Below are 26678 nucleotides of genomic sequence, written 5' to 3' on the forward strand. Positions count from 1 at the left end.
CTGCATGACGAGAAGCACCTCACATCATCAGGCTATTCACGGCTGCCAATATATTGATTTGCCATGATGGGTTTATAAGTGGGTGGATAAACTGCAAATTAGCGACAAATGGCCGTAATGACTTCAGCTGAATCATGTTCGGTCCCTTCCAGAGACCGAGGACAAACTGCATTAGGGACGTAATGATTCTCCACATCCACTGAGCAGCTCACACTTTGATTTTTGTGCCCTGACTCCAGACAGATCTTTTGTTTTGTTTTTTTTGGTTGATGAATAAGAAAAAAAACAACAACAACTAAAGAAAATGGTGAATTAATGTGACATGAAACGATACTGTGGATGTTTGTATTGAAATTTCAGTCTCGGTTTCAGAATCGATGCCCTGCTGCCGTTCACCTCTTCCTGTAGAACGAATTATACAAAATAAATCATTCTTACAGCTTTCTGTTGTTCTCCTAGAGAGCTGCTGAGTTTGCTTTTGGTTTGGTGACATGATTGTCCACAACTTCTCCCAAAATTCATCCTAAATTCAAAGCCAGGGGGGCGTCTCTGTGAAGACAGGAGCTGAGACCTGCTGACTTACAGGCAGCCTGGTGTCAGCCAATAGGGGCCAAAGGATGTGGTTGTCTGTGGCAACAAAAGAACCCGAGAGACAGTGGACGGGGAGGGACGGACATAGACAATGTGATGGGCAAGTGTACACACACACAGGCCCGCGCTGAGCAAACAACCCAGTGGAACAACACTCAGTGAGTCAGTGCCTGCATGATCCATTAGTAACTCTCAGTAACAACGCTGTCTCTGAGAAAAACCCACTGACCCACAGGACCACAGCTCTGACACCTCTGACCCCACCATGTCACCACGCTGAGCACACAGCTACAGTAGAAACACTTCATGTGACAGCACTAAGGACTAATTCTACTGTACCAGCTCAACAGACCGGGTCTATCTGGTCTCTCTGTTCAGCCAATGACTTCAGCACCTCCTCAGTACGTCAAGACTCACGAAAAGCTGACTCTCATCAAAAGTCCTGGACTAAACTCAGAGGTGACAGGTGAGCAAAGACTCACAGAAGAATCATCCATCCGTCATCTATACCCGCTTATTCCTTAACCAGGGTCTCAGGGATCTGCTGGAGCCTATCCCAGCTCTCTTTGGGTGAAAGGCAGGGGTCCACCCTGGACAGGTCACCAGTCCATCACAGGGCCACATAGAGACAAACAACCTCACACACTCACACTCACTCCTATGGGCAATTTAGAGTCACCAATCAACCTGACATACATGTTTTTGGACTGTGGGAGGAAACCAGAGTACCTGGAGAAAACCCACACAAGGACAGGGAGAACATGCAGACTCCACACAGAAAGGCCCCTGATGGGTTTCAGACCAGGAACCTTCTTGCTGTGAGACCAGGGGGGCGTATCTGTGCTAAGCCATCGGAAAAATCAACATACGATAAACAGTCCTTCAGGAAAGGTACGCCAACATCAGCAGATGGGGGAGATTCAGCAGCAGCAGCATCTATTTGCACTTGTACTGAGTATGATATCAGCCTCTATACTGGTGGATGATCAGGTCCAACACAGTATTGGTCACATATGTGGTACCACAGTGTCTAATACTTAGCAGGTAAAGTCTCAAAGATTTGACAGTATTAGCTTCAGAAACATGAAAATGTCAGTACTTCCTGTTTTATGATTAAAACCTTTAATCAATCAAGTGAAAATACTGATCAGAATCGTGCAGGTCCACTCACTGGTTGGGAGATTTGAATATTAGAGGTATAGCCAGACATTTCTAAATATATACCCGATGCTGAATAATGTAGGTGGAGTGGAGGGATGCAGTCAATAATTAAGTGGATCCATTGGTGTGTGTGTGGGAGATCATTTATTTACAGTGTAGAAGACAAGCTGGCCAAGAAAGCTTCAGTGTCAGAGAAAGAAACAGCCTCTTACTTAGACCTGCAGCAGCAGATCGTTATGAAGCACAATGTATGAGTTAAGCTGATCTGAGTTCAGATTAAATCACACAGATATTAGATCTGTGACGTCCAACAGATGAATGAACGCAGAGGAAAATATACATCCATGCGTTATTTAAATCGGAATTAATTTGACTTTCATGTGAGGAGTTTTTAGGATCAAATCTGATGCTTAAAGGCTGAAAATAATATTTACAAACATGGACCCAGGCTGTGTAGCGACTCAAATCCAGGCTCAACAGGTTGTAGCGCATTTTGTTGTGAAATCTACATGTTTAACTCTTTGTCAGTGAGGTCACAGCCCCTAACTGAGCTAGGACCTACATCATCAGGACCTACATCATCAGGACCTACATCATCAGGACCTACATCTGCGTCTCCCCAGGTCGTACGTCAGGTAAAACACTGCGCTCTGCGTCGCCGCATTAACCAAGACAGTCGCCCTGAAAACGACATCAGCCGTGGAGAATCCAAACGCAGCCAAAGAAGAAGCAGCGGTGTCTTACCTTGCTCCTGATCTGTCCCGAGGTGGACACTTTCCGGATGAGTTTCTGGGGACCTTCCTGCTCTGCCTCGCTGTCTGAGGACTCATCCGCAGCACCGGAACCGGCGACAGCGCCCACCACATGTGCATGGATCCCCGCCGCGGACACCGGCCCTTTCTCCGGCTCCTGTGGACGGAAGAGATAAAAGCAGTCAGGGTTAGTGGTCTTCGCCGCTCCCTTCCTCTTCTGGAGCCGGGAGCTGCTGAGCGCCTGGGACGCGTCTCTCCTGGCCGTCATCTCTCGCTGCGTCTGCGATAAAAGCGGCTGCGTTTGCTGGAGCGTGTGTGGGCTGATAAACTCATCGCATGTCAGCGGGGATGGGCTCTGCAGCGGACAGCTCCCCCTCAGTCCCTGCCTGCTCTGCTTATGGCTCCAGCCTGCACGGCCAGTCCACACTGGGGCTAGAGACCGCCTCATCCACTCCGCGCACCGGAGGACCTGCCCGTGCCATGGCAGACCCTAGCGGCAGAAGTGCCACTGAAGTAACACAAGTAAATAACTCCACTATTCTGATTTACTGTTTTCTCGTGTTAAAGTCACCTGCAGTCCCTCAAACACCCAGTGACACAGTCTGGATCATAGTTTAATTAGTAATCCACATTATTCCCTTTATGACATGCTCCCATCTATTCCGTTAATCTGGGATATATGTGCCATGGATTTAGTTCCCAGGTGGTCTCGGTCTGACTCCTGGTCTTGGGTTTTTTTGTTTTTTTTTATGGTCTCGTCTGACCTGACAGACGTAAAATGAGTCTCCACGCAGGGAGCAGTCGGGCTTCATAAGGAAATGGGAGCAGCTCCGTGTCTCAGCACAACAGTCTGCCCACAGTCCGTCATCTGAGCCCAAACACAACCAGCCTGTAAAAACCCCAGGGGTCCGAACACTCGTTAGTTTAGAGACATCACCGTGAGCACCATCAACCAATGGCCGGTGCGTCCGTGTTTGCAGGACGACACTTACAAACACCATAAACTGACACTGGACCAGCCAAAAACCGCCCACAGGGTCCGCACTGAGAGGCCTAATGGGTCGGTTTGTTGCAGGAACCTACACCGAGAGATAAAAGGTGTTAAATGTTTTACTCACCAGTTCCTCCCAGGCGGGGCTGCGGGAGTAGTGGTACACATCCTCCATAGTCCCGGACCGCTCAGTCCGCTCCGGGAGAAAAGAACCGAGATCACGGAGAGCTGGAGGACTTCACAACTTGCCTCGCCGCCCTCACGCCGCTCATGTGCGCACTGAATAGCTGGGATTTAATTTACCTTGTCGCCCCCCCCCCACCCACTACGAGCGCACCGCCGCCGCCACGCTGCTCTCCCCCTGCCTGCTCCTCCGAGGGCCCAGCCTGTCCGCGCTCCACGTGACGCACGCCAAAGCCGCTTAAAACGCGCACGGCTCGGCACGGTTTGGCACGGAAAAACCGCGCGCACGTACACGTATAGGTGGACGCAAGAGTGCAGTTTAAATGACATCATCGATTTGTTCCCCCCAGTTTCATGTTGTACCATGGAGCAGTAGAGGAAGAAGTACTGAGGTCCTTTACTGCAGTAACAGTACAAACACCACTGCATCCCAAGCGATACTGCAGTAAAAGTCCAAAACGTTAACTACCTTATGTACTTCTAATTTGAAGTACTTTATATACCGCCGGGTAGCTGACGTTAACTACCTTATATACTTCTAATTTGAAGTACTTTATATACCGCTGGGTAGCTGACGTTAACTACCTTATATACTTCTAATTTGAAGTACTTTATATACCGCCGGGTAGCTGACGTTAACTACCTTATATACTTCTAATTTGAAGTACTTTCCATACTGCTGGGTAGCTGACGTTAACTACCTTATGTACTTCTAATTTGAAGTACTTTATATACCGCCGGGTAGCTGACGTTAACTACCTTATATACTTCTAATTTGAAGTACTTTCCATACTGCTGGGTAGCTGACGTTAACTACCTTATATACTTCTAATTTGAAGTACTTTATATACCGCTGGGTAGCTGACGTTAACTACCTTATATACTTCTAATTTGAAGTACTTTACATACTGCTGGGTAGCTGACGTTAACTACCTTATATACTTCTAATTTGAAGTACTTTCCATACTGCTGGGTAGCTGACGTTAACTACCTTATATACTTCTAATTTGAAGTACTTTATATACTGCTGGGTATCTTGGGAATTTCCCCCCAGGGATCAATAAAGTTTGATGATCAGACTGTATTTTGTTGGATCCATCTGATCCTGAAAAGGAACTAAAGTTATCAGATAAATGTAGAGCAGGAAAAAGTCCAAGGTTTGACTCTGACATGTGAAGTCCAAGGATGAAGTAGTACAAAGTGGAAATACTCAAAGTACAAATATCACCAAATTGTACTTTAGTACAGTAGTTGAGTAAAAGTATTAAGTTCCAGGAGTCTGTCCACTGTAATGACTCCATGTTGGATTATTGTCAGGATACAGACTCTAATTTCACTGCAGTGTTATTCCACAGGGCCTAAACAGAACATTTGGGATGTTTATGAAGCAGTTTCAGCTCTGACGACTTGAATCTGTGTGAAAACTATTTTCCTGCTTCTTTGGTTGATTCTCTGCTGCACTTTCACTCCACTGTTGCATTCAAGGCACTTTGGATTGAAGTTATTAATATTACTAGTTATTAATATAGCTAGTTATTACTGCACTGTAACTGCGTTTCTGAGCTTTTGTGTTTTTGTTAGAAAGCAGCTGTTCCTGTCCATTACATTATTAACGTTGTTGTACCAACACGGAACGAAACAAACCTTGTCAACTAACGACCACGGAAGAAATAAGTCGCGCACCGTTGTCCCTCCTCTATTATCTTCCGACTCGCGGTCAGCAGGTTGACATCAGGCCGGTGAGGACGCAGCAAAGCTCATGGCCTTTATTTCGGACTGACCTGAGACCATGCAGTCCCAGATCCTGTGCGGCGGCTCGGTCGCCGCCCGGAGGATGCGGGTTATTGTGGGTACAGTCCTGGGGAGACACGGCTGGATGAGAAGGAGCCATGAGGTCAAACTTCTCAGCACCTCCTCAGGTAACAGGCTCCGTTTTTACAGAACTAAAGCTCGGACAGAAACAACCACGTTATATCCGGATAATAACTCTCTGCTAAGGTGAAAGGTCAACACCTTGTGTTTGTTTATTAAGCTGAAGGACCTAACCATCGTCTCGATGTGTTCATCAAAGGCTGTAGGTGTTTACTAAGACACACGTCAGGTGTAAACAATAATAAAATAATAATAAAAGCGACGTTTGGGTTGCCAGGTTGTGGGAAACCTTCTTCCAACATGACAATTTAAGATTTTTATTAATGTAATAACATCTGGAAAGGAGCTGCAGAACATCTGGACAAGAATCTATTCACAAACTATAGCTGCAGACCTGATCGATTATTGTAGAACCAATTATTACTGATTGACATTTATGACTTTTAATGACACTGAGGAACCTCAAGTGTGAAACCCTGAGTCTTTATTGGAGCAACAAAATGGGAACGTTTAAGGAACAGCTACCGTCAGTATTTCACATTTACTGTGTTGTTCTCTCTACGTTGGTATTATTTCCAGTTTTGCACACAGCAGGTCAAAGTCTGTGTAATATCGTAATATGTTTGTGGCTGTAGTGTCAAAATAAATGGAGGTTTGTGTAATAAACTAAAGACAAAGACTTGGTCTGCTGGAGGAGCCAACCTGGCAACCCAAACACTGTTCTTCTTAATGGATTAGGATTTACTTTCATTATGACTTACTAACATTAATAAAGCCAATAATTACGTCTTATATCAGAAAGTGGTACTTTAACTTTTTTCTTCTGAGAGACAGACGCTGCCAAAACGTTCAAAAGTCATTTAGACCAAATCTTTTACTAGGCTGGAAAATAAAACACGTCGTGTGCTGCACAACAAAGACAACGTTTTACATCTTTCTCAATGAGCACTCTATTATTATTATTATTATTATTTTAATATAGTTATTATAGATCTTTATATACAACAGTGTAACTTAGAGTGTGTGTTGTATAGGAAAGTGTGTGTTACGTCGGTTGCCAGCTTTGCTCGGTTAAAAACTCGATGTGACTCAGAAAACAAACTGAGCCTTTGTTCCCTTCAACACTTGGACTTGTCACAGCAGGAAAAGGTTCAGTGTTACTAATGACATTAACGATGTCTCGGCTCTATTCTAGTCCCAGAAACCCATGACAGCGGGAGAACTGAATATTCGTCATAGCAGCTGGTTTAGAAAACGTCTTAGGGTTTTGTTTTTTTTTTTTTTAGAGGAGCAGGAGATGTTGGCAAACAGATTATTAGCTCAGTGACTGTCAGAGCCTCAAATCTAAATCAGTGTTTGCACAAACTGGAACCTGTTATCAGCAGGATATATATTAATGATTAGTACTGTGTCAAAGGTAACAGCCAATAAAAGGAAACGGACCCTTCAGCTGGAAAGACCTGATTGTGTTTTGGTTCCTCATCTTTCTGCAGGTGACACAGTGACGATCGGAGAGATCACTTACAAACTCAAAACACCCCAGAATCCAGAACTTGTTCCTGTGAAACACAGTATGTAATTATCTACGATGACCCTGTGCAAATATGTGTCTGCTTCAAACAAGACAACAGGTCAAACTAATGTCACTCAGTGAATTTCTATGTGGGTTTGCTAGTTTCAGGCACTGTGCCCCAGACAGTGGCTCAGCACCTACGGTGGATTATGCAGAAAGACCTTTTGGGCCAAGATGTGTTTCTCATTGGTCCCCCAGGGCCCCTGAGGCGGTCTATAGCTATGCAGTACCTTGTGAGTATACACACACCCACACCAAACCACATCTAAGACATAAAGTTCATGAGTGAAATTGCTAAAACTGCATTTATTTATTGCACAGCATGTGTTTTATTCCAGCCATCGGGGACGTTTCCTTAAGATCTTTTAAACATGTAGTTTCTCCTACAAATGTAGTTTTTAAAGTTTTTGTTCAGACCCTTATTCTCTCAGGTTTTATCACCTATTAGTCATTTTCATTCATGTTGTTTTTTTGCTGAGACATGATCTTAGTTGTAATTGGATAGAAAGTAATAAAATCCATAATAATATTCACTCGAGTCAACATATGAATTCACTTTCCTCATGACTGGACACCTGGAGCTGGTGTTTTGGTTCATACAGTCAGTTTGCACAGTTGTCTCATTCTGGATTGTAGTAAATAAGCTTACAGCGTCTGTGCTGGTTGTGGAAGTGCTGCTGTGACCTCAAGCTTTTCACTGGTGAGCAGGAGTTGACCAAACGGGAGGTGGAGTACGTAGCTCTGTCCAGGGACACCACAGAGACCGACCTGAAACAGAGGAGAGAGATCCGCTCAGGGACAGCCTTCTACATCGACCAGGTGAGTCCACACTTAGCTGGGTGCCACAGGACTCAGTAAAGTTTGACATGATAAAAATTAAATGTGACTTTACTACATCTTCTATCAGTGCGAGTGTGAACGTGTGTCTGTGTGATGGATGAATGAATCTGTGCTACTTCTTTAGGGACCATGCTAAAACACAACAAACCCAAATCTGAACACAACTACACACTCACATTCACACCTACGAGCAATTTAGAGCCACCAACCAACCAGACCTGCATGTGTTTGGACTGTGGGAGGAGAAAACCCACACAGACACAGGGACAACATGCAGACTCCACACAGAAAGGCCCCTGGTCCACCTGGGTTCAGACCCTAATCCTGACCTGCATGTGTTTGGACTGTGGGAGGAGAAAACCCACACAGACACAGGGACAACATGCAGACTCCACACAGAAAGGCCCCAGGTCCACCTGGGTTCAGACCCTAATCCTGACCTGCATGTGTTTGGACTGTGGGAGGAGAAAACCCACACAGACACAGGGACAACATGCAGACTCCACACAGAAAGGCCCCGGGTCCACCTGGGTTCAGACCCTAATCCTGACCTGCATGTGTTTGGACTGTGGGAGGAGAAAACCCACACTGACACAGGGACAACACGCAGACTCCACGCTGAAAGGCCCCCGGTCCACCTGGGTTCAGACCCTAATCCTGACCTGCATGTGTTTGGACTGTGGGAGGAGAAAACCCACACAGACACAGGGACAACATGCAGACTCCACACAGAAAGGCCCCGGGTCCACCTGGGTTCAGACCCTAATCCTGACCTGCATGTGTTTGGACTGTGGGAGGAGAAAACCCACACAGACACAGGGACAACATGCAGACTCCACACAGAAAGGCCCCGGGTCCACCTGGGTTCAGACCCTAATCCTGACCTGCATGTGTTTGGACTGTGGGAGGAGAAAACCCACACAGACACAGGGACAACATGCAGACTCCACACAGAAAGGCCCCGGGTCCACCTGGGTTCAGACCCTAATCCTGACCTGCATGTGTTTGGACTGTGGGAGGAGAAAACCCACACAGACACAGGGACAACATGCAGACTCCACACAGAAAGGCCCCGGGTCCACCTGGGTACAGACCCTAATCCTGACCTGCATGTGTTTGGACTGTGGGAGGAGAAAACCCACACAGACACAGGGACAACATGCAGACTCCACACAGAAAGGCCCCGGGTCCACCTGGGTTCAGACCCTAATCCTGACCTGCATGTGTTTGGACTGAGGGAGGAGAAAACCCACACAGACACAGGGACAACATGCAGACTCCACACAGAAAGGCCCCGGGTCCACCTGGGTTCAGACCCTAATCCTGACCTGCATGTGTTTGGACTGTGGGAGGAGAAAACCCACACAGACACAGGGACAACATGCAGACTCCACACAGAAAGGCCCCGGGTCCACCTGGGTTCAGACCCTAATCCTGACCTGCATGTGTTTGGACTGTGGGAGGAGAAAACCCACACAGACACAGGGACAACATGCAGACTCCACACAGAAAGGCCCCGGGTCCACCTGGGTTCAGACCCTAATCCTGACCTGCATGTGTTTGGACTGTGGGAGGAGAAAACCCACACAGACACAGGGACAACATGCAGACTCCACACAGAAAGGCCCCGGGTCCACCTGGGTTCAGACCCTAATCCTGACCTGCATGTGTTTGGACTGTGGGAGGAGAAAACCCACACAGACACAGGGACAACATGCAGACTCCACACAGAAAGGCCCCGGGTCCACCTGGGTTCAGACCCTAATCCTGACCTGCATGTGTTTGGACTGTGGGAGGAGAAAACCCACACAGACACAGGGACAACATGCAGACTCCACACAGAAAGGCCCCGGGTCCACCTGGGTTCAGACCCTAATCCTGACCTGCATGTGTTTGGACTGTGGGAGGAGAAAACCCACACAGACACAGGGACAACATGCAGACTCCACACAGAAAGGCCCCGGGTCCACCTGGGTTCAGACCCTAATCCTGACCTGCATGTGTTTGGACTGAGGGAGGAGAAAACCCACACAGACACAGGGACAACATGCAGACTCCACACAGAAAGGCCCCGGGTCCACCTGGGTTCAGACCCTAATCCTGACCTGCATGTGTTTGGACTGTGGGAGGAGAAAACCCACACAGACACAGGGACAACATGCAGACTCCACACAGAAAGGCCCCGGGTCCACCTGGGTTCAGACCCTAATCCTGACCTGCATGTGTTTGGACTGTGGGAGGAGAAAACCCACACAGACACAGGGACAACATGCAGACTCCACACAGAAAGGCCCCGGGTCCACCTGGGTTCAGACCCTAATCCTGACCTGCATGTGTTTGGACTGTGGGAGGAGAAAACCCACACAGACACAGGGACAACATGCAGACTCCACACAGAAAGGCCCCGGGTCCACCTGGGTTCAGACCCTAATCCTGACCTGCATGTGTTTGGACTGTGGGAGGAGAAAACCCACACAGACACAGGGACAACATGCAGACTCCACACAGAAAGGCCCCGGGTCCACCTGGGTTCAGACCCTAATCCTGACCTGCATCTGTTATTATGAAGCTTTGTCTTGACGCCATATAGACTGAATTCCTGCACAGAACAAGTTCTTCAGTTTACCTTCAACAGAATCCATGTGAAATGTCATCACACTTAAATCTTAGAAGTCGTCAGGTGAACAAATTGATCAAGATTGTAGAGCTCACCTCTTTGGCTTTAGGAGGACTAGTAACAATATGTGATTTTCCTTGTTGAAGTACATGAACACAAGCTGCTTGGTCACAGTAACGTGTCTGCTCCACTCCGCTCGCTGCCATGCCACTTATTGATCGATCAGCCTCGATGCAAACGTGCACCCCCACGCTCTGTTGACTGTGTAAGTCACGTAACCATGGAGACCAGCGGTTCCTCATTATCCAGCTCGTGTGTTCGGTTTCTCTAAGGAGAACAGAGTACAGAGAAACGTATGACAAACAACCCAAATCCAAGCGGTGATACACTGCAGTAATTCGCATTTACTCACTGATGTCATGACCCAGAAGCTAATTAGCACATGGCTTCATCTCTGGTTAAAAAAAAGAAATCAGTTGCATAAGAGTTTGAACATCAACTCCATGGAAACGGTGAAATTTGTCATGTTTTAGTCTCAGCACATTGATCTTCAGACTTCGCTCTTCTGGAACAGGAAGACTTGCAGCTAATTAGTTTAAAGAGACTTGAGTGTAAACAGGTTCAGTAACTGTAGAGTGTCGGCCCTTGTGGTGCTGTGGCTGAGCAGTTAGAAACGTGGACATGCATAGATCTTCAGTTGTTTTCTAATTAAACAGAAAGCGTCGCAGCCCTCGCCCTGCAGCTGATGCAGCACTTTGCTTCGGCTGTATCGGAGTTTTCTGATTCGATGGTTTTGTCATGGTGACATTTCCTTTACAGGGTCCAGTGAGGATAAAAATTACATGCCCAAAACCAAGAATTATGGTTACCAAGAATGATGTTACAGAGTAATCGATTAATGACCTCTGTAACCTGAAACACTAGATCATATACAGTATATGTGTTTGTGTCTGGGGGGTGATATTTTCCAGGTGCTGTATAATTAGATACATGTGCACCTTGATTACATCTTGCATATTTAGCAGCATGGTGCTTGAAAGAAAATACAGTAGCAGCGTTTTACAATGTGAGAGACATTTTTTATTTTACTGCCAAGTGTGTTCCATGTGCACATGTAATTACATACTACATGCCAATAATTAGTATGTTTCCCACATGAAATGTTCAAGACCAACTGTATTTAAAACTTCAGTGCACGAGCTAAACAAAAATGCAGGACGTGATAGAACATCTAGAAGCAACAGTGTTAAAAAAAAAATGCTTCCCTTATTTCTGAAGTTTACGGTAATTGATATTGGTAGAATTCCCAGAATGCAAAGCTCTGAGCCTCTTTGCTCAGAAGCAGATTTATATGTATATAAATCAGATATACATATATATATATATATATATATATATATATATATGAAATCATGACTCATGAGAGGGAATGAGGATAGAGTTGGGGGGGGGTCTGGGTCTGAAGTCCAGGATCAGTTCTTAATATCCTGAGCTGCAGCTGTGTTTTCCTGTGATCACACCTTTGTAAAGAGCAGTGCAGCGTCTTGGACTCTGAACTAAACCAATCCAATAATTCACTATGTGCTGAACTAGGGAGCAGTAATAACACACATCCCTCATTTGTCACATGCAGCACGGAGATGAGAAACTTGTTTCCTCTTGAGGGAATCGTCCAGCACTGGTGATCAGATTTGATTGGCCAGTACGGAACAATTGATTTTTGGGTTTTTTGTTGTTTTTTTGTTTTTTTTTAGCACAGATCCAGCCCCTTTCACAGCTGCACCCAAAGTGAGGTAGAGCAGTGAAGATGCATCACCTTGAGTGTGAGCACATTAGGAAAATAGAAGTGGAGGAACACGGACATCCACATTAGCCTCAGTCCTGCACTCTGAAATAAACATTTCTAACAAATCCTCTTGTCTTTGACGTTCTCCCTGCTCGTCCTTTCTGATGACCCAGTACCCAAAAATACTCTTTCTGTTTCCTGCAACAAGGAGACGGAGCCAACCCTTCAGACTCCCCGAGGCTCGTTCGCCTCCCACTTTCTCATCAAAATGAAAGCAGGAGTCCATTGTTTCCATGGAAACAGCTTATGATTAGATAGCGCAGCCTCGATGGCACAAATAGGTGAGAAGAGATGACTTATTTCTGGTCTTCCTCACATCTCGGGTAGTTCTGTGGGCAGGGTGCGTGTCCGTGTGCTGGTTTCTGAGTCAGTGTATCGGTTATAACTTGCAGGAGATGTATTTGGTTTGTACATTTTTACATGTTAAAGGCATCTGACACTTTTTTTTTTGTGAGAAGGCTTGAATATGTGTGGGTGCAAAAATAAGCAAGCTTTTCTCTTTGCAAATAGTTGGTGTCGTAGGAGGTGTGTTCTAACTAGAACATCCAAGTATTCCTCCGGGCCCTGTGCTGATTTGAAGCCCCATATTCAGACTTTAGTTCTCGCTCTTCATTTCCCCCCCCTTTATGTCCTCACATCACCCTGACCCACCCAGCCCGCCAAAAGGATGGAGTCACATGGATATAATCACATTGTCGCTTTGTTTTATTTTAGACGTCTCCAGTCACCTCTCTTCACTTAGCAGGTTCTTAACTCGAAGTCACTGCAAATCAGAGAGCATCTCAAAGAGAACGCAGGAATAAAAAAGTCCTGTTTTCAAATAAATTCACTGCAAGCACTTTCTCAGCAGGACGTTGGTCTCAACCTATTTAAGGGCAAAAGCTCTCATGCACAAATTCATGGCACCTGAGCAAAAACTAAAAAGCAAAAATGTCGATAAAAGGCATTTAGGCTGTAACTGTTTAATAACGTCTGTTCCTCCTGGCCTCAGGAGGGATTACATGCAGGATGCTCAGCATGATGTAGTGATTTCATGTTCACGTGGTGCAGCTGATACGTTTGTTTGTTCCTGGCTGAGAATAATATTTAGAGCACGTTGTATTAAGGATAAAACATTCACACCGACGGGCAATTTAGACTGTGCCAGGAGAAAACCCATGCAGACTCCACATAGAAAGACCTCGGGTCCACCGGGGTTCAAACCTTCTTAATGAGGTAACGGTGCAACACCACTGCACCAACCGACAAACAGTTTGCATACAAATGATCCCACAATGCCCTAAAAAAGTCCCTCAAAAGTTGTTGCTTTGTTCATTAGCTGCAGGTGTATTTTGGCTGGTGACGATACAAACTCCTGGTCCTTTCCATACTATTGGTTCAGCTTCCTTTAACATCCTTTTCTAAGTGTTTGTCTGCTGGAATCTCTTTGCACTGGTTCGTGTCAGGTCGAACACAAGGCCGACTGTGCTTCCCCGTCTCTCTCGCCATCCTGCGTCACTTACATTTCTAACAATTATCTGATTACAGCGTTGGTGCTGAAAATGGATCAGGAGTTAAATATAGAGCATCTGGTCCTCACTACAGCTTTACGGCTCTGCTTCCCGCACAACCTGCCACGTATTTACATCTTAACCTAATTACATGGCCACTCGCTCCGCGGTTCACCCAGACAGCTAAAGTTTCCTGCCTCTTGACGTCAGATGTGCTTTTTGATTTCTGCAGAAATGTGTGTACACACACACATGTGCATGCACACACACACACACACACATGTAGAACTAAGTTTGAGCCCACATTTGGTGGCAGAAAATAAACGCTCCAAAAACAGCTGAGACCATTTTGAAGCCAGAAGTAGTTTGGAGGATGTTTTTTAGACAGTAGGCCGAGGACATCGTCAGGAATGGCTTTATGGCAAACTCACGCTGTCATTAGAACATGGGCAGTAAGATCTGTCTGTGTGAGAACGTTTTTAGCCACGTTAACGTTTACACAGCATCAGAGCAGCAGGTGGAATTAGTCGTGTCCTGTTAGCAGACAGTGCTCGAGTCTTGATTGAATTCACTGATTAGTCTCTTTGCCTCTAGTGTGCTGTAAGGGCAGCAACACAGGGCCGAGTCCTGGTCCTGGAGGGCCTGGAGAAGGCTGAGAGAAACGTTCTGCCCGTGCTCAACAACCTGCTGGAGAACCGAGAGATGCAGCTGGAGGACGGACGCTTCCTCATGTCAGCTGAGCGTTACGACAAGCTGCTGCAGGTCAGCACACTCACCTCAATAAGTCAAACACCTTAAGGGTCTGCAGTCAGCTCCAAATGAAACAGAGCGAGAACCTTAATGAAGAAAGCAGCAGCTCCTCTGTATCTGTTCTCCAATTATCCACCTTTTGCATGTAAGAAAAATCTTTTTCATGATCATGGTTGTTTATGCTGCCGTAGATATTCCAATCTTCACGCTTTAGCAGTGAATGTTCACACTACTCCTACGGTGCTTCTTGTGTTGAGCTGGAAGAAAATGCTCTCGCCATAAATACAGTGTGACATTCAGTCTGCACTTGTTGCAACGTAGCTGTGAACCTGCAGCCTTATGCTTAAAAAATTGAAATTCCAGGAATTATCTGTAGACAGTAGAAAAGGGTTGTCTGTTGACGCATTTGCAGGAGCACACCAAAGAGGAGCTGGACAGCTGGAAGATTGTGCGTGTCAGCGAGGACTTTCGGGTCATTGCTCTTGGTCTTCCTGTTCCCAAGTACAAGGGCAACCCGTTGGATCCTCCTCTCCGCTCTCGCTTCCAGGCCAGAGACATCTATTACCTGCCATTCAAGGTCAGTTCAGTTGGCACATTATATAACACCAAACACTGGAGCCGCATCTTATGAAGACAGTTCAGGCTGCTCTGTGTTTCTGCACAGAGTTTTCAATAAACCTTTGAGCTGTGCCCATCATCTTGTGTCTGTGCCTCTAAATTAGGAATCGAAGGGCACAGACTAACACATTCATCTCAGTTCTCATGTTGACGTGTTCTCTCTCCAGGACCAGCTGGAGCTGTTGTACACAGCAGGGCCGAACGTTGCTGCAGAAAGGTAAATTAAGACACTAGCTCAAACCCAGACTTCTGTGTGAGTATTTTGTGTAGTTGGTGTAGTACTGTAGTTCTTCATGTTTCCTGTACATCAGGGTGTCCCAGCTGCTGTCACTGGCCACGACGCTGTGCTCCCAGGAATCATCCAACCTGGGCCTTCCGGACTTCCCTGTGGACAACCTGCTTGCTGCCCTCCACGTGTTGGTGAGAGTCCAGGCATCGCTGTCCCTTAGAGAGTTTAAAAAGAAAAATCAAAGACCTCTGTTGGTCTAATGCTTGTCCCACTTGTGTGCTGTCGCAGAATACGTTCCCCATGCTGTCCTCGCAGCAGCTAATCCAGAGACTGTACCCCTACAACAGTATCATGGGAAAGGATGGGCACGCCGCTGTGGAGGGAGTGCTCAGTGTAAGCGACACCTGAACACCCGTCATAACGTCTGTGCTTTAATCTAATGTGCATGTTCATTAGAGATGCTTCCATTTTTTCACAGAGATTTGAACTTTTGGACGGTCGCCGCCATCCAGCACCCAGCGCTGTGTTGCACGTGTCTAAGTCTGCAGAGGGCCGTGCAGACGTCACATTACGTGTTGTGGACAAGGACGTCACCTTTCAGGTACAAGTCCATTGAACTGGCTCCATACGGAGTGAAACCATAATGAACAGAACAGAAACTAAACAGCGACTCGCTCAGACATATCTGAAATGCTGCTTTTGGTTTTGTGAAACATAAAAACAGAAAACGATGACAGACGTGAAGAAACAAACGATTCCTGTATTTTGTTTACACACCTGATGTCAGACGAGACACTCACCTCCAGGTCCTCGTCAACTTATGAGCTAAAAACATGTTTCTGACAAAACTGTGTCTACATTTCACTGTCCCATGGCAGGCCACACACACACACACACACACACACACACACACACACACACACACACACAGCCTCAGTTATTATTCGTCTTGGATGAATAAGTGTTTGTGAGTGAGTCACTGTGGGGTTTGGATCAGATGTTCCAGCCTTTTAACAACAGTGCTATTGATCATCCAGCCAAACAAACCCAGTCGCTCTCATGAAGTTGTGTTTTCTTTGTGTTAAGCTGATAAGTCTGTGAATCACTGTTGTTTATTTAAAATGGATATTTTCCACAGCTTTTACAGAAGGATGAAGCCGGTGGTTGCTTTTTCTCAAACATATCTTTGTCTCTATTAAACTTCAGGTCCCAGCAGGAAACAAGGAGCCACGTCCACCCAACACTAACCCCAACTTCATCTGCAGCCCAAGCCACTCCCAGCTGACGGCTGAGATGATGCAGTCACACATGGTGAAGGACATCTGTCTGATAGGAGCCAAGGTAACGAACACATAATGTGCAGTAAACTGTGTGCACATGTGGCAAATGCAAACTGCAGGTCTATTAAAAATGATCCTGTATTTTCTAGGGTTGTGGAAAGTCGGTGATCGCCAGAGAGTTTGCAGAGATGCTGGGTTACAGCATAGAGCCGGTCATGCTCTACCAGGTAAATAAGAACTGGTCTTTGATTTAGATGGTCTGGAGCTTTCTGCATTTGTTACGCACAGAACATGTGATGTGATGCATTAGTGTGTTAAGTGCCAGACAGAGCATTCCTTTTTCATGTGACAACTGTGAAATAATTAACGAGAATCATCCCTGACCATCTGTGTCACTTGGCAAATGTAGAGGGAGGCCCCATGTGCGGACTAGTAGGCAGGCAGGGAACGCTTCAACAATTTATTACTGACAGGGAAAACACTCAGGCATACTTTTCAGGCCAGGTAGACAAGACTGAGCAGGGGGAACCAGAGGCAGAGCAAGAGTTCAATCGGGGTCTGAGACATGCAAACTGTCTGAGCCAAAAACAATAAATCCAGGAGGTCCAGGCAATAACCGAGTCCAGGGGCAGGAAAGGGCCAAACTGGAGGATGAATAGGGACACAGGGGGGGTAGATTAGTGAGGCCAATAAAGAACAGGGACAGACATCCATCTGAGGGAGTTGATGAGGGAAGTGACGACAGGTATGAGAGAGCACAGGACAGATCTGTGGGAAATCACAGGGCAACAAGGACCCGGGGCCTGTATTGACTAAAATTCACTCAGAGAGCTCCCAATGTAGCTTAAAAACTCCAGCAAGAAGTCCCAGATGGTTTTAAAAGCTGTGATTGGTCGATCACAGTCTACAGGCTATAAAAAAGGGCTCTTAGTGGAAATGGACCTATTATGGACAGTAAAGTCGACAGGTTTCTTGTACCTTTCTGTCCTTCTGCTTTGATAACTTTTATTTATTTTAGTCTTAATTTCTTAGACACATCATGATTTTAGGATTTTTTTCCTCAGTATTTATTTTCACACACCATTTTCTGCATGTGTTTTGTTAAACGAGTGTTGTCACTCTGTGATCAATGTGTTCGTCGCTGGCAGAGACTCAGTCACAGAGAAGGTTTCAACCAATAGTCAGGGAGGGAGCAACAGCAAAGACGCTGCACTCAGTGGGGGAGGGCTATTTTTAGGAAAGGAGACCTTCGACAGCAGAAACCAGGAGAAAATCTTCTTCACTCTCACCAGCATTTTCTCCACTTGTTGCTTTTTAATCATAAAGATGTTCAGACAACTCTTCACCCCACAGCAGCTGATCACTTGGTTAATTACCCCGAGTCTGTAAAAACAGTTCCACCCTAATGAATAAATTTGTTTTTGACACGTAGAACATAATTAGTTAGTAAGTCATTAGATTCATCATCCCCACAGCTCACACATATAGAGACTCACATCTGGATTCTGTTACTGGGGCCTCAGGACACTGACATGCACAGGGAGATAGAGAGCAGATAGAGAGCTACAACATATGTGTGTATGAATGTAAACCTTTGTAAAACCTCCTCCTGTGTGTGTGTGTGTGTGTGCGTGCGTGTGTGTGTGTGTGTGTGTGTGTGTGAGGAATGCCTGGTGATGATCGTGCAGGAAGTGGCTGTGCTGAGCTCTTATATATTAATGCATCACACGCTGCAGCTATTTTTGGCCGGCCGAGGTCAGGGGTGACTTGCACTGCGGGAATTGCAGAATCCTTTGCCAGGCAATTCATTTTGTCAGCTCTGAAAATCCCATTTTTGGACAACAAAGTGAAATGTAAAAGTGGACTATAAATATATGATGTGTTGGGTGCATTCGTCACAACAATTTGAAAAAAGCCCTTGATGTATGAGGGAAAAAAACCCTCTTCTGCGTGTACAAATGGACTAGAAGGTGTAAAATATTAAAACAAAAATACAACATATACAGTATTAAACAGATACTTAAGGAGGCTGACAGTCACACACAGGTCCACTGATTGAATTTACCTTGTGTGTTATTGGAAGCAGCTTTGCACAGAGCGAGGAAAGTGTGAATGAGCGCCCAGGTATACTGCTGCTCTCGTTACAGCTGATTGGTTTGATTAGTCGCCTCCTGAGGGGACACATAAACACACCTTCCACACCATTTACTGTGGTAAACCTGTGGTTCTCTTTCTGCTTAAGTACAACTAGCTATACTACACTTTAGAAATACTAACAAATATTATCTACAAAACGTATTTGAAGTATATTGGCCTTACCTATAGGATATAAAAGTAGTCATTACGCAGTAGAATGGCCACTGCACTAGTTCAGTAACACTACATACTGAAATATTATGTGAAATGTTTTGATGCAAAACCTGTAGATATATTATTGCAATAAATATTTACTTACTAACTCTCCTCCACACCAGGGAGGTAAACGGAAGCAACCAGGAAATATAAATGTATGTAACAATATGCTGCAGGGGGGACGTGGTGGAGACACAAAACCTGCAAAACAATTCAGAAAATATCCTTAAAACATGTCAGAACATGTGATAACAGTCTTAATCCTTTAGAGGTGCAGCCATGATGATCTCAGGGTTAACTCTTTATTATCATTTTGTAGAAAATCCAGGATGTGGAACCTACTTACCTTACCAGCAGCATCATGTCGTGTCTTGAGCGCTTTCTAATTTCTTACTCTGTGAGGTGGTGAGTGTAACTGTGCAGGTCTGAAACAGTCCTGATGGCACCAGAGACACAGAGCTGAGGGTCACGCCTGCCGTTGGTATAACGAGACCATTTTCCTCTTAAGTGATTCCACGTTGATAAATGGAAGACACAGTTTCATCACTGGATGCAAGATGTCTTCTTGTTGTGGAGCGGTTCAGTAATCACTGCTTCTCTGCCACGCCACGCTGCTGTGACAGTGAATATGACAGCCTTCACCCACAAACAGCCAATTAAGAGTTATTTATAAAGCTCAGATACCAAATGGAGCAGCAGGGCCGGATCGTGTGAGGATGAAGTTAAAGGAGAACAACTGGAAATCCAGTTTCACTGTGTGACAGTAAACACAGAGTCACTAACCTGCTCTTCTCACCTCTAGGACATGACAGCCAGGGACCTTCTCCAGCAGAGGTACACCCTCCCTAACGGAGACACGGCGTGGAGGCCGTCTCCTCTGGTCACTGCTGCCATCGAGGGCAAACTGCTGCTGCTCGACGGCATACACAGGGTCAACCTGGGAACCCTGGCTGTGTTGTCGAGGTACTTTCGTTTGTATCCACCATTTTCTACGTTATGCTCTGTGCTGTGTTGTGTTTCAGAAACAAAGATGTGGCTGTAAATGACACTTAGTCCTCCCTGTGTTCCATGTGTCAGGCTGCTCCATGACAGGGAGCTGGATCTGTACGATGGGACCAAGCTGCTGAGGTGGGACAGATACCAGACCCTAAAGGAAGAGCTGCAGCTCAGTGACCAGCAGCTGCAAGAGAGGTACAGTCCACATAGGTCAGCACACACAGGACTGCAGAGGTTATATGTAGAGAGAGACTCTGGTGAAGGCCCAGACCCACATGAAGTCAGACGGAGTGGAGAATACTGGTGGTTGATGGGAACCTTGGAGCGTGTCCCTGGACATCATGGAGGTGATAGGGAGGAGTAGGTCTGAAAGACATTGATGATATTTAAAGAACAGCAGCCAGTGACCGACTGTTTCAAGGAGCAGACAGAAAATGACTGGTCAGACATGGTGACGTCAGGACCGACGGTGGAGGGAGAATTGACCGTGAGGACGAGCAGAACCGACAGAGACGATAAAAACATGTTCACCCAGTGAGGAACAGGCAGAACGTGAGAGAGGAGACTTTCAGCAAAGCTTCATATGTTTGTGCTGAATCTTACTGCCCGTCTCGGTTCACACCAGGTGTTCAGACTGAAAACAGCCCCGAGTTAGAAGAACGCTCAGTGTCGAAAATACAGTATGACCCAGCTTTAGTTCCAGGCTCATGAGTGTGAAGACTCAGACTCCAAACCACAGCACAGTCCTGACCTTCACTGTTCCTTTTGTTTGACCCATGAAGTGCATGTGTCTCACTGTGTGTGTGTGTGTGTGTGTGTGCGCGCGCGTATGTCTTAAAAACCACCTAAGCTAACAGGAAGGATGTTTGTGGTGGGCTGTCTGGGCTGAAATAAACCCACTTCCTCATCCTCCCCTCCTGTGGCTCAGACTAACAGTGTGTGTGTGTGTGTGTGGACCAGGGTTTTACTGTACGTTACACTACAGGCTTCATATCCAGTTGATCATTTTAAAGTTCCCTCAGCACCAGACGAACCAGCAGGTTGTGTTTCCATGTTGGTATCTTGAGCCTTTTCCCACCACATGTAGAGCTGGATGTTTCATCAGTCCGCTGACAAACACTGTGCCAGACTCCAGGCGCAGTGATGTGTTTTTTGGAGATCAGCAGCCTCCACTGTGGTGTCTGGTCACGGACTCATCGCACTGTGAGCGTGTGATAGGAACAGAGACGTTAACCAGCTCCCATGATTCCTTTAAGCCTTTATCTCTGATGCTGAGCGTCTCGTTTCTACATGGAGCCTTTGGAGTCGTCTAAGCTGGACGCCCACTTCAATGGAGAGTAGCCATAGAATGAAATCATCTCCATTTACAGACACTTTTGGCTGTGGGCTGATGAAGATCTGAACGGTCTGAGATGACTCTGAGATCCAAAGTGTTCTGAGATCAGCAGAGGGTTCAGTCATAACTAACACACACACACACACACACACACACCTTCGAGTCCAGTTAAGCTTTAGTTAGTGAGTTTTTACAGCCGTCACTCTCAGTGTTTTATGACTAAATTCTAATAATATGCATAAACAAACTCAGTCTATTTAATATAAATCATTCTGTCCCGTCCTGTGCAGTTTGGTGATACAGATCACGTCGTGTTTCCCTGACAGCTGATTGTGGTTCCCCCAGCAAAGATAGAATCCAAAGCTGCATATAAACAAATGAAGCTTTTTCCCCAGTCGAGTTAAGAAGTCAGATCAACACACTGCATTTCCTCAACCACTAACAAATAAACTATCAAAAACTTCTCCAAAACCCAAACCTTTTAGTTTCTGACACATTTGAATGGATGGTTGAATAAACCTCACATGCTGAAGCCCAATAATAACAACCTTCAGTATCCTGCCATATGAAATGTGTTGCCACACACCCATCCAGTGATGATGATGATGATGATGGTTAGTGCCTGTTTCCGCCCACATCAGAGTAAATATATCCTGCTTCAGCCTGCCCGTCTCTGTGGGGTGATAGAAATGGACTCTGCTGTCGTCTTGAATCAGAGCATTACACAGCCAGCTGTCAAAAGTCATGTTGCTGTCCCTGACACAGATTGGGTGGGACACACACACACACACACACAGAGCACCGATACACAGATGTTCAACTGTGTGTATCTTTAAGTTTCTAACTGTTATCCGATGTGTGTGTTGTCAGATCAATCTTCCCCATCCACCCGTCGTTCAGGGTGCTGGCCCTGGCCGAGCCGCCTGTTGTCGGTGCCAGTACGACAAACAGCAGCAGCAGCAGCAGAGGTCAGCAGTGGTTGGGCCCAGAGCTGCTCACTATGTTCCTCTACCACAGTGGGTCCCCCCTGGCCAAAGCAGAGGAGATGGGCCTCATACAGGGGCTGGTAAGACACACACAGATGGACAGCACCTTCGCTGCCGATTTCTCTACTTCACTGTCCTTATTTATGAGGACGTCCCTTCTGTCCTTATTGAAATACCATCGTCTTCATCAGTTCCTCTCACTTTTTAGACGCCCAGTGTTCCAGCAGAAGCAGCAGAGCATCTACTGCACCTCGCACACATGCTCCGCAAGACCAACGACCCCACAGTGAGTGTGTGTGTATGTGTGTGTGTGGCCGCTCTTACCTCATACATGTGTGTGTGATCTAAGTGATGTATTTCCTGTTTTTGTCTCCAGGCACAGTCTCTGGCCTCTTCTCTCTCCACCAGGCAGCTGCTGAGAATCTGCCGCCGTCTCTCCCAGTACCCTGAGGAGAGCATCATGCACGCCGTCAATAAGGCGTGTCTGTCCAGGTGAACACACACACACACACACACACACAAACAAACAAGGTGATGTTTGTAAAACTATAACTTTGTGGATCAGCGAGTAAATGTGTGCATGTGTGCTGTAGGTTCCTGCCCAGTCTGGCCCGTGCCTCGCTTGAAAAAAGCCTCGCGGACTGCTCCATACAGGACGCACCAGGTCCTGCTGAGCACACGCGTGATTACAGCTGTAAGTTTCAATTTGCTACACACTCACATTCACACCTACGGGCAATTTAGAGACACCAACCAACCAGACCTGCATGTGTTTGGACTGTGGGAGGAGAAAACCCACACAGACACAGGGACAACATGCAGACTCCACACAGAAAGGCCCCGGGTCCACCTGGGTTCAGACCCTAATCCTGACCTGCATGTGTTTGGACTGTGGGAGGAGAAAACCCACACAGACACAGGGACAACATGCAGACTCCACACAGAAAGGCCCCGGGTCCACCTGGGTTCAGACCCTAATCCTGACCTGCATGTGTTTGGACTGTGGGAGGAGAAAACCCACACAGACACAGGGACAACATGCAGACTCCACACAGAAAGGCCCCAGGTCCACCTGGGTTCAGACCCTAATCCTGACCTGCATGTGTTTGGACTGTGGGAGGAGAAAACCCACACAGACACAGGGACAACATGCAGACTCCACACAGAAAGGCCCCGGGTCCACCTGGGTTCAGACCCTAATCCTGACCTGCATGTGTTTGGACTGTGGGAGGAGAAAACCCACACAGACACAGGGACAACATGCAGACTCCACACAGAAAGGCCCCGGGTCCACCTAGGTTCAGACCCAGAACCTTCTGCTGGGAGGACACAGTGCTAACCACTCTTGGCACTTTGATATCTGATTTTAAAAATCCTGGTTATTTCAGTGAAGGTCACTGTTGTTTCCTGGTTCGTCAGCTCTGAGGTCACAGGGTCAGTACCCTGAGGTCCAGTATTGATGTTCTGCCACTGGAAAGAAACAAAGACAAACAAACAGATTCAGCTGAAAGAAGAATCATCATTTCTGTTGCCTGCTTCTCTCCTCTGCACTCATTAGTGTTCCACGTAAAATGGATATTTTTTCTCACCATTGATTTAAAAAGTGTGTGTGTTAGTCTTTTATTGTGTGGGTTTCCTCATCAGAGCCTGTGCCCTGGGAGTTCATTTAAACCAGTGTGGCAGCTTTCTAATAATACACTTCATATTTCCTCAGATTGTTTTATTATGTTAAGTAACTTCCTCCTACTTACAGCCAAGTACAGAGTCTATTTTAGAAGCTGCTCTCTGGTGATTGGTCAGTACAGAGAAGGAAAAGCCAATCAGAACAGTTTTCATAATATTCTACTGTGACATCAGTTTATACCATTTTTATATCTGTGAAACTCCAAGAATAATGAACTCATTATATATTAATTCATTCATTATTCTTTGTTTGCCTGAAAAAGTTAAAAAAACATTTTATCAAATATCCAAATAATGCAAATAAGAGACTAAAAGTATTTTATTAATAACATTTATCAGAGGTTTTTATCCTTAAGACAATGAAGCAGGAGGAGCAAACTAGACTTAACGTCAGGCAGACGTTAAAGATGTAAGCTTGGGTCTGATGGCTCAGTCCTGACTGCAGGTCAAATGTGGGTTTTACTCCAGTACCGACACAGTCTGACTGCCTCCACTACTTTCCTGCAGGTGCAGTAAAGGACGGTGTGTTGACTATTGGCAACGTGTCCACTCAGGTTTACAAGCCCAACGAGAAAATGAAGGTTCCTGATGTGCTCTTCTACGATAATCCCCAGGTAACCACACCCAGATTCACAGACAAGGATACGCTGTGAGATATACGTCAATCTAATCCCAGAATGCCTTTCACCAAGAGGTCCGGAAAGTCATTCCTAGAGCATGAGGGCAAAAAGGCAGATTAGAAACACTAAAGATGAATGTTTTTATTATTTCTCCCTCTCTGTGTATTTACCACCACACAATATTCAGAGCAGTGTTTGATGAAAAGACAGCTCTGATCCTCCCTCTCTCTTGTTATTGACATCACTCTGTCCTCAGTGCAGTGTGTTATTTTATTAGGGAGGATTTTGCTTTTAGTTCTGGTATTACCAGATACCGTTGTTCCTGCTGGGCTCAGAGATGCTAATCTCAGTCCTGCCCCAGAACAGAACTGACCTCTGATTGCTCTTATTGTCGGATTTGAGTGTATAAGAAAAATATGTGACTATAATTCTACACTTGATGAACAGTGGTAATGTTCTAGAGTCTGTACCTTAAACCTACAAACAGGTTTAGTTACAGTCCCACCCAGTTTACACAGTGATGGGCTGATTCTCAATTTCCTTTTTTTTTTTTGCCATGATGGACGTCCCATAGCTCTAACTTCTGCTCTGAGGAGCGAGGACGCTGCCAGAGGAGCTAAAACTGAGGATACACGAACTGACACATCCCTGTATTGGAAGTCGGTTTGTGATTAGACGCTGCACATTAAGGATTGGAGGAAAGGATGTCTCATGTCAGTTATAGCTCCTCCAACCAGCCGCCTTGCTCCTCGCTCCTCAGAGCAGAAATAACAGCTCTGGGACGTCCTTCATCATGGAGGACTGGAGCGACAAAATAAGGGGATTGGGATTCGCCCAGAGTTTCTCCTTGGATCTTACGTGGGCAGGACTAAGACACGAAAAAGACAGAAGTGAGGGAAAAGTGGATGTAATTAGTGGAACCCATGGTCCCAGCATGTATGTGGGCCTGAAAACACAGAGGGATGATGACATTTATATGTTTTTGCTCATTTTGAAATCAGTGTCTCGTGTCTGATCTGCATCCTATTGGCCAGGACACGTGCTGACATGACGTAATGTGACCCAGATTTATCTTTCTCTCTGTGTCCTGGTTCAGCCCCTTTTCTTCTGCCTACTTGTACTGGAGACTGAAATAAGAACAGGGACGTGGTGAGATAGGAAGAAGAGGATGCCCTACTTTTTCCATGACCTGTTTTCTGTCATGAGAGTAGCAGCACAGTTGTGAAAAGCTTTGGGTGCAGAGGTGCAGGAAAAGAAAACCCTTCAATCCCATGTGGTTTTAAGCAGAATTTTATCATCCAGCATGGACCACTATAGAGTTTTCTTAGTGAAATGGTTCATTATAACATGTGAGCTATTAGCTGATTGTTTGTATAAATGTCTCTGCAGCACATGATGGTGATGGAGGACATGTTGAAAGACTTTCTGTTAGGAGAGCACCTCCTTTTGGTGGGGAACCAGGTGAGTGACATCTCACTGTAATTACCTACTTTCAATTCTGATGCAACCAACCACTGAGTCTCAAGGGCCCTCATCCACAGAGGTCCAGTTATGATCACTGGCTTAATGTGGAGTGAAGTAGGCCACATGTCAGGTTTCACCAGGGAAGGCAGAGTTATGAAACACGCTCCCTGCATCTCATCACTGTGGGCATAAGGAAGCGTGTCCCACTTCCCCAGGGACGCTCAGTGGGCCCAGTCCACCTGCAGTGGGCAGGCTGAAAGGCAGGAGGAGGGGGAGGCTGTGAACATTCATGTGTACTGTGTGTGTGTGTGTGTGTGTGTGTGTGTGTGTGTGTGTGTGTGTGTTTGCATTAATGTTTAAGGGAACGTGAGTGAGTGGGAGAAGATGAATTAAAGCTGTTCAGACGCAAATCTGAGTGCATGACCGTGCACGGGCGAAGGGGATCTGT

The 26678-nt window shown here is 46.1% G+C and overlaps 2 protein-coding genes and 1 long non-coding RNA gene across 7 annotated transcripts in view; 1 reads left to right on the plus strand and 2 right to left on the minus strand.

The window, feature by feature from the left end:
• The window catches only part of dgkh (diacylglycerol kinase, eta), a 43623-nt gene extending 39834 nt beyond the window's left edge, over window positions 1–3789 (minus strand). Inside the window, exons 1-2 of one of the 4 annotated variants that reach the window (XM_026295207.1) lie at window positions 3623–3789; window positions 2497–2661 (exon numbers count right to left, since the gene is read on the minus strand). In XM_026295207.1, the coding sequence (XP_026150992.1) occupies window positions 2497–2661; window positions 3623–3670 (213 nt within the window). In that variant the 5' untranslated portion in view covers window positions 3671–3789. Of the gene's footprint in view, window positions 1–2496; window positions 3112–3622 lie in introns of those variants that run through there. The other 3 variants (XM_026295205.1, XM_026295204.1, XM_026295206.1) reach the window with 3 other exon arrangements.
• A 1562-nt stretch (window positions 3790–5351) lies between these two features.
• The window catches only part of vwa8 (von Willebrand factor A domain containing 8), a 53954-nt gene continuing 32627 nt past the window's right edge, over window positions 5352–26678 (plus strand). Inside the window, exons 1-20 of the mRNA XM_026294874.2 lie at window positions 5352–5597; window positions 7044–7121; window positions 7226–7356; window positions 7832–7942; window positions 14511–14678; window positions 15079–15243; window positions 15452–15501; window positions 15596–15704; window positions 15802–15906; window positions 15992–16114; window positions 16720–16854; window positions 16943–17020; window positions 19948–20108; window positions 20223–20336; window positions 22348–22543; window positions 22672–22749; window positions 22840–22955; window positions 23057–23157; window positions 24654–24760; window positions 26156–26227. Coding sequence (XP_026150659.1) covers window positions 5468–5597; window positions 7044–7121; window positions 7226–7356; window positions 7832–7942; window positions 14511–14678; window positions 15079–15243; window positions 15452–15501; window positions 15596–15704; window positions 15802–15906; window positions 15992–16114; window positions 16720–16854; window positions 16943–17020; window positions 19948–20108; window positions 20223–20336; window positions 22348–22543; window positions 22672–22749; window positions 22840–22955; window positions 23057–23157; window positions 24654–24760; window positions 26156–26227 — 2328 coding nt within the window. The 5' untranslated portion in view covers window positions 5352–5467. The remainder of the gene's footprint in view (window positions 5598–7043; window positions 7122–7225; window positions 7357–7831; window positions 7943–14510; window positions 14679–15078; window positions 15244–15451; window positions 15502–15595; window positions 15705–15801; window positions 15907–15991; window positions 16115–16719; window positions 16855–16942; window positions 17021–19947; window positions 20109–20222; window positions 20337–22347; window positions 22544–22671; window positions 22750–22839; window positions 22956–23056; window positions 23158–24653; window positions 24761–26155; window positions 26228–26678) is intronic.
• The window catches only part of LOC113123091 (uncharacterized), a 31005-nt gene continuing 11736 nt past the window's right edge, over window positions 7410–26678 (minus strand). The window contains exons 1-5 of one of the 2 annotated variants that reach the window (XR_003294935.1): window positions 19929–20042; window positions 19492–19759; window positions 18859–19346; window positions 10676–10907; window positions 7410–7891 (exon numbers count right to left, since the gene is read on the minus strand). This is a non-coding gene — a long non-coding RNA (uncharacterized LOC113123091). Of the gene's footprint in view, window positions 7892–10675; window positions 10908–18858; window positions 19347–19491; window positions 19760–19928; window positions 20043–22787; window positions 22910–26678 lie in introns of those variants that run through there. The other variant, XR_003294934.1, reaches the window with a different exon arrangement.

This window comes from Mastacembelus armatus, chromosome 21 (genome assembly GCF_900324485.2).
Source record: "Mastacembelus armatus chromosome 21, fMasArm1.2, whole genome shotgun sequence".
Taxonomy (NCBI): domain Eukaryota; kingdom Metazoa; phylum Chordata; class Actinopteri; order Synbranchiformes; family Mastacembelidae; genus Mastacembelus; species Mastacembelus armatus.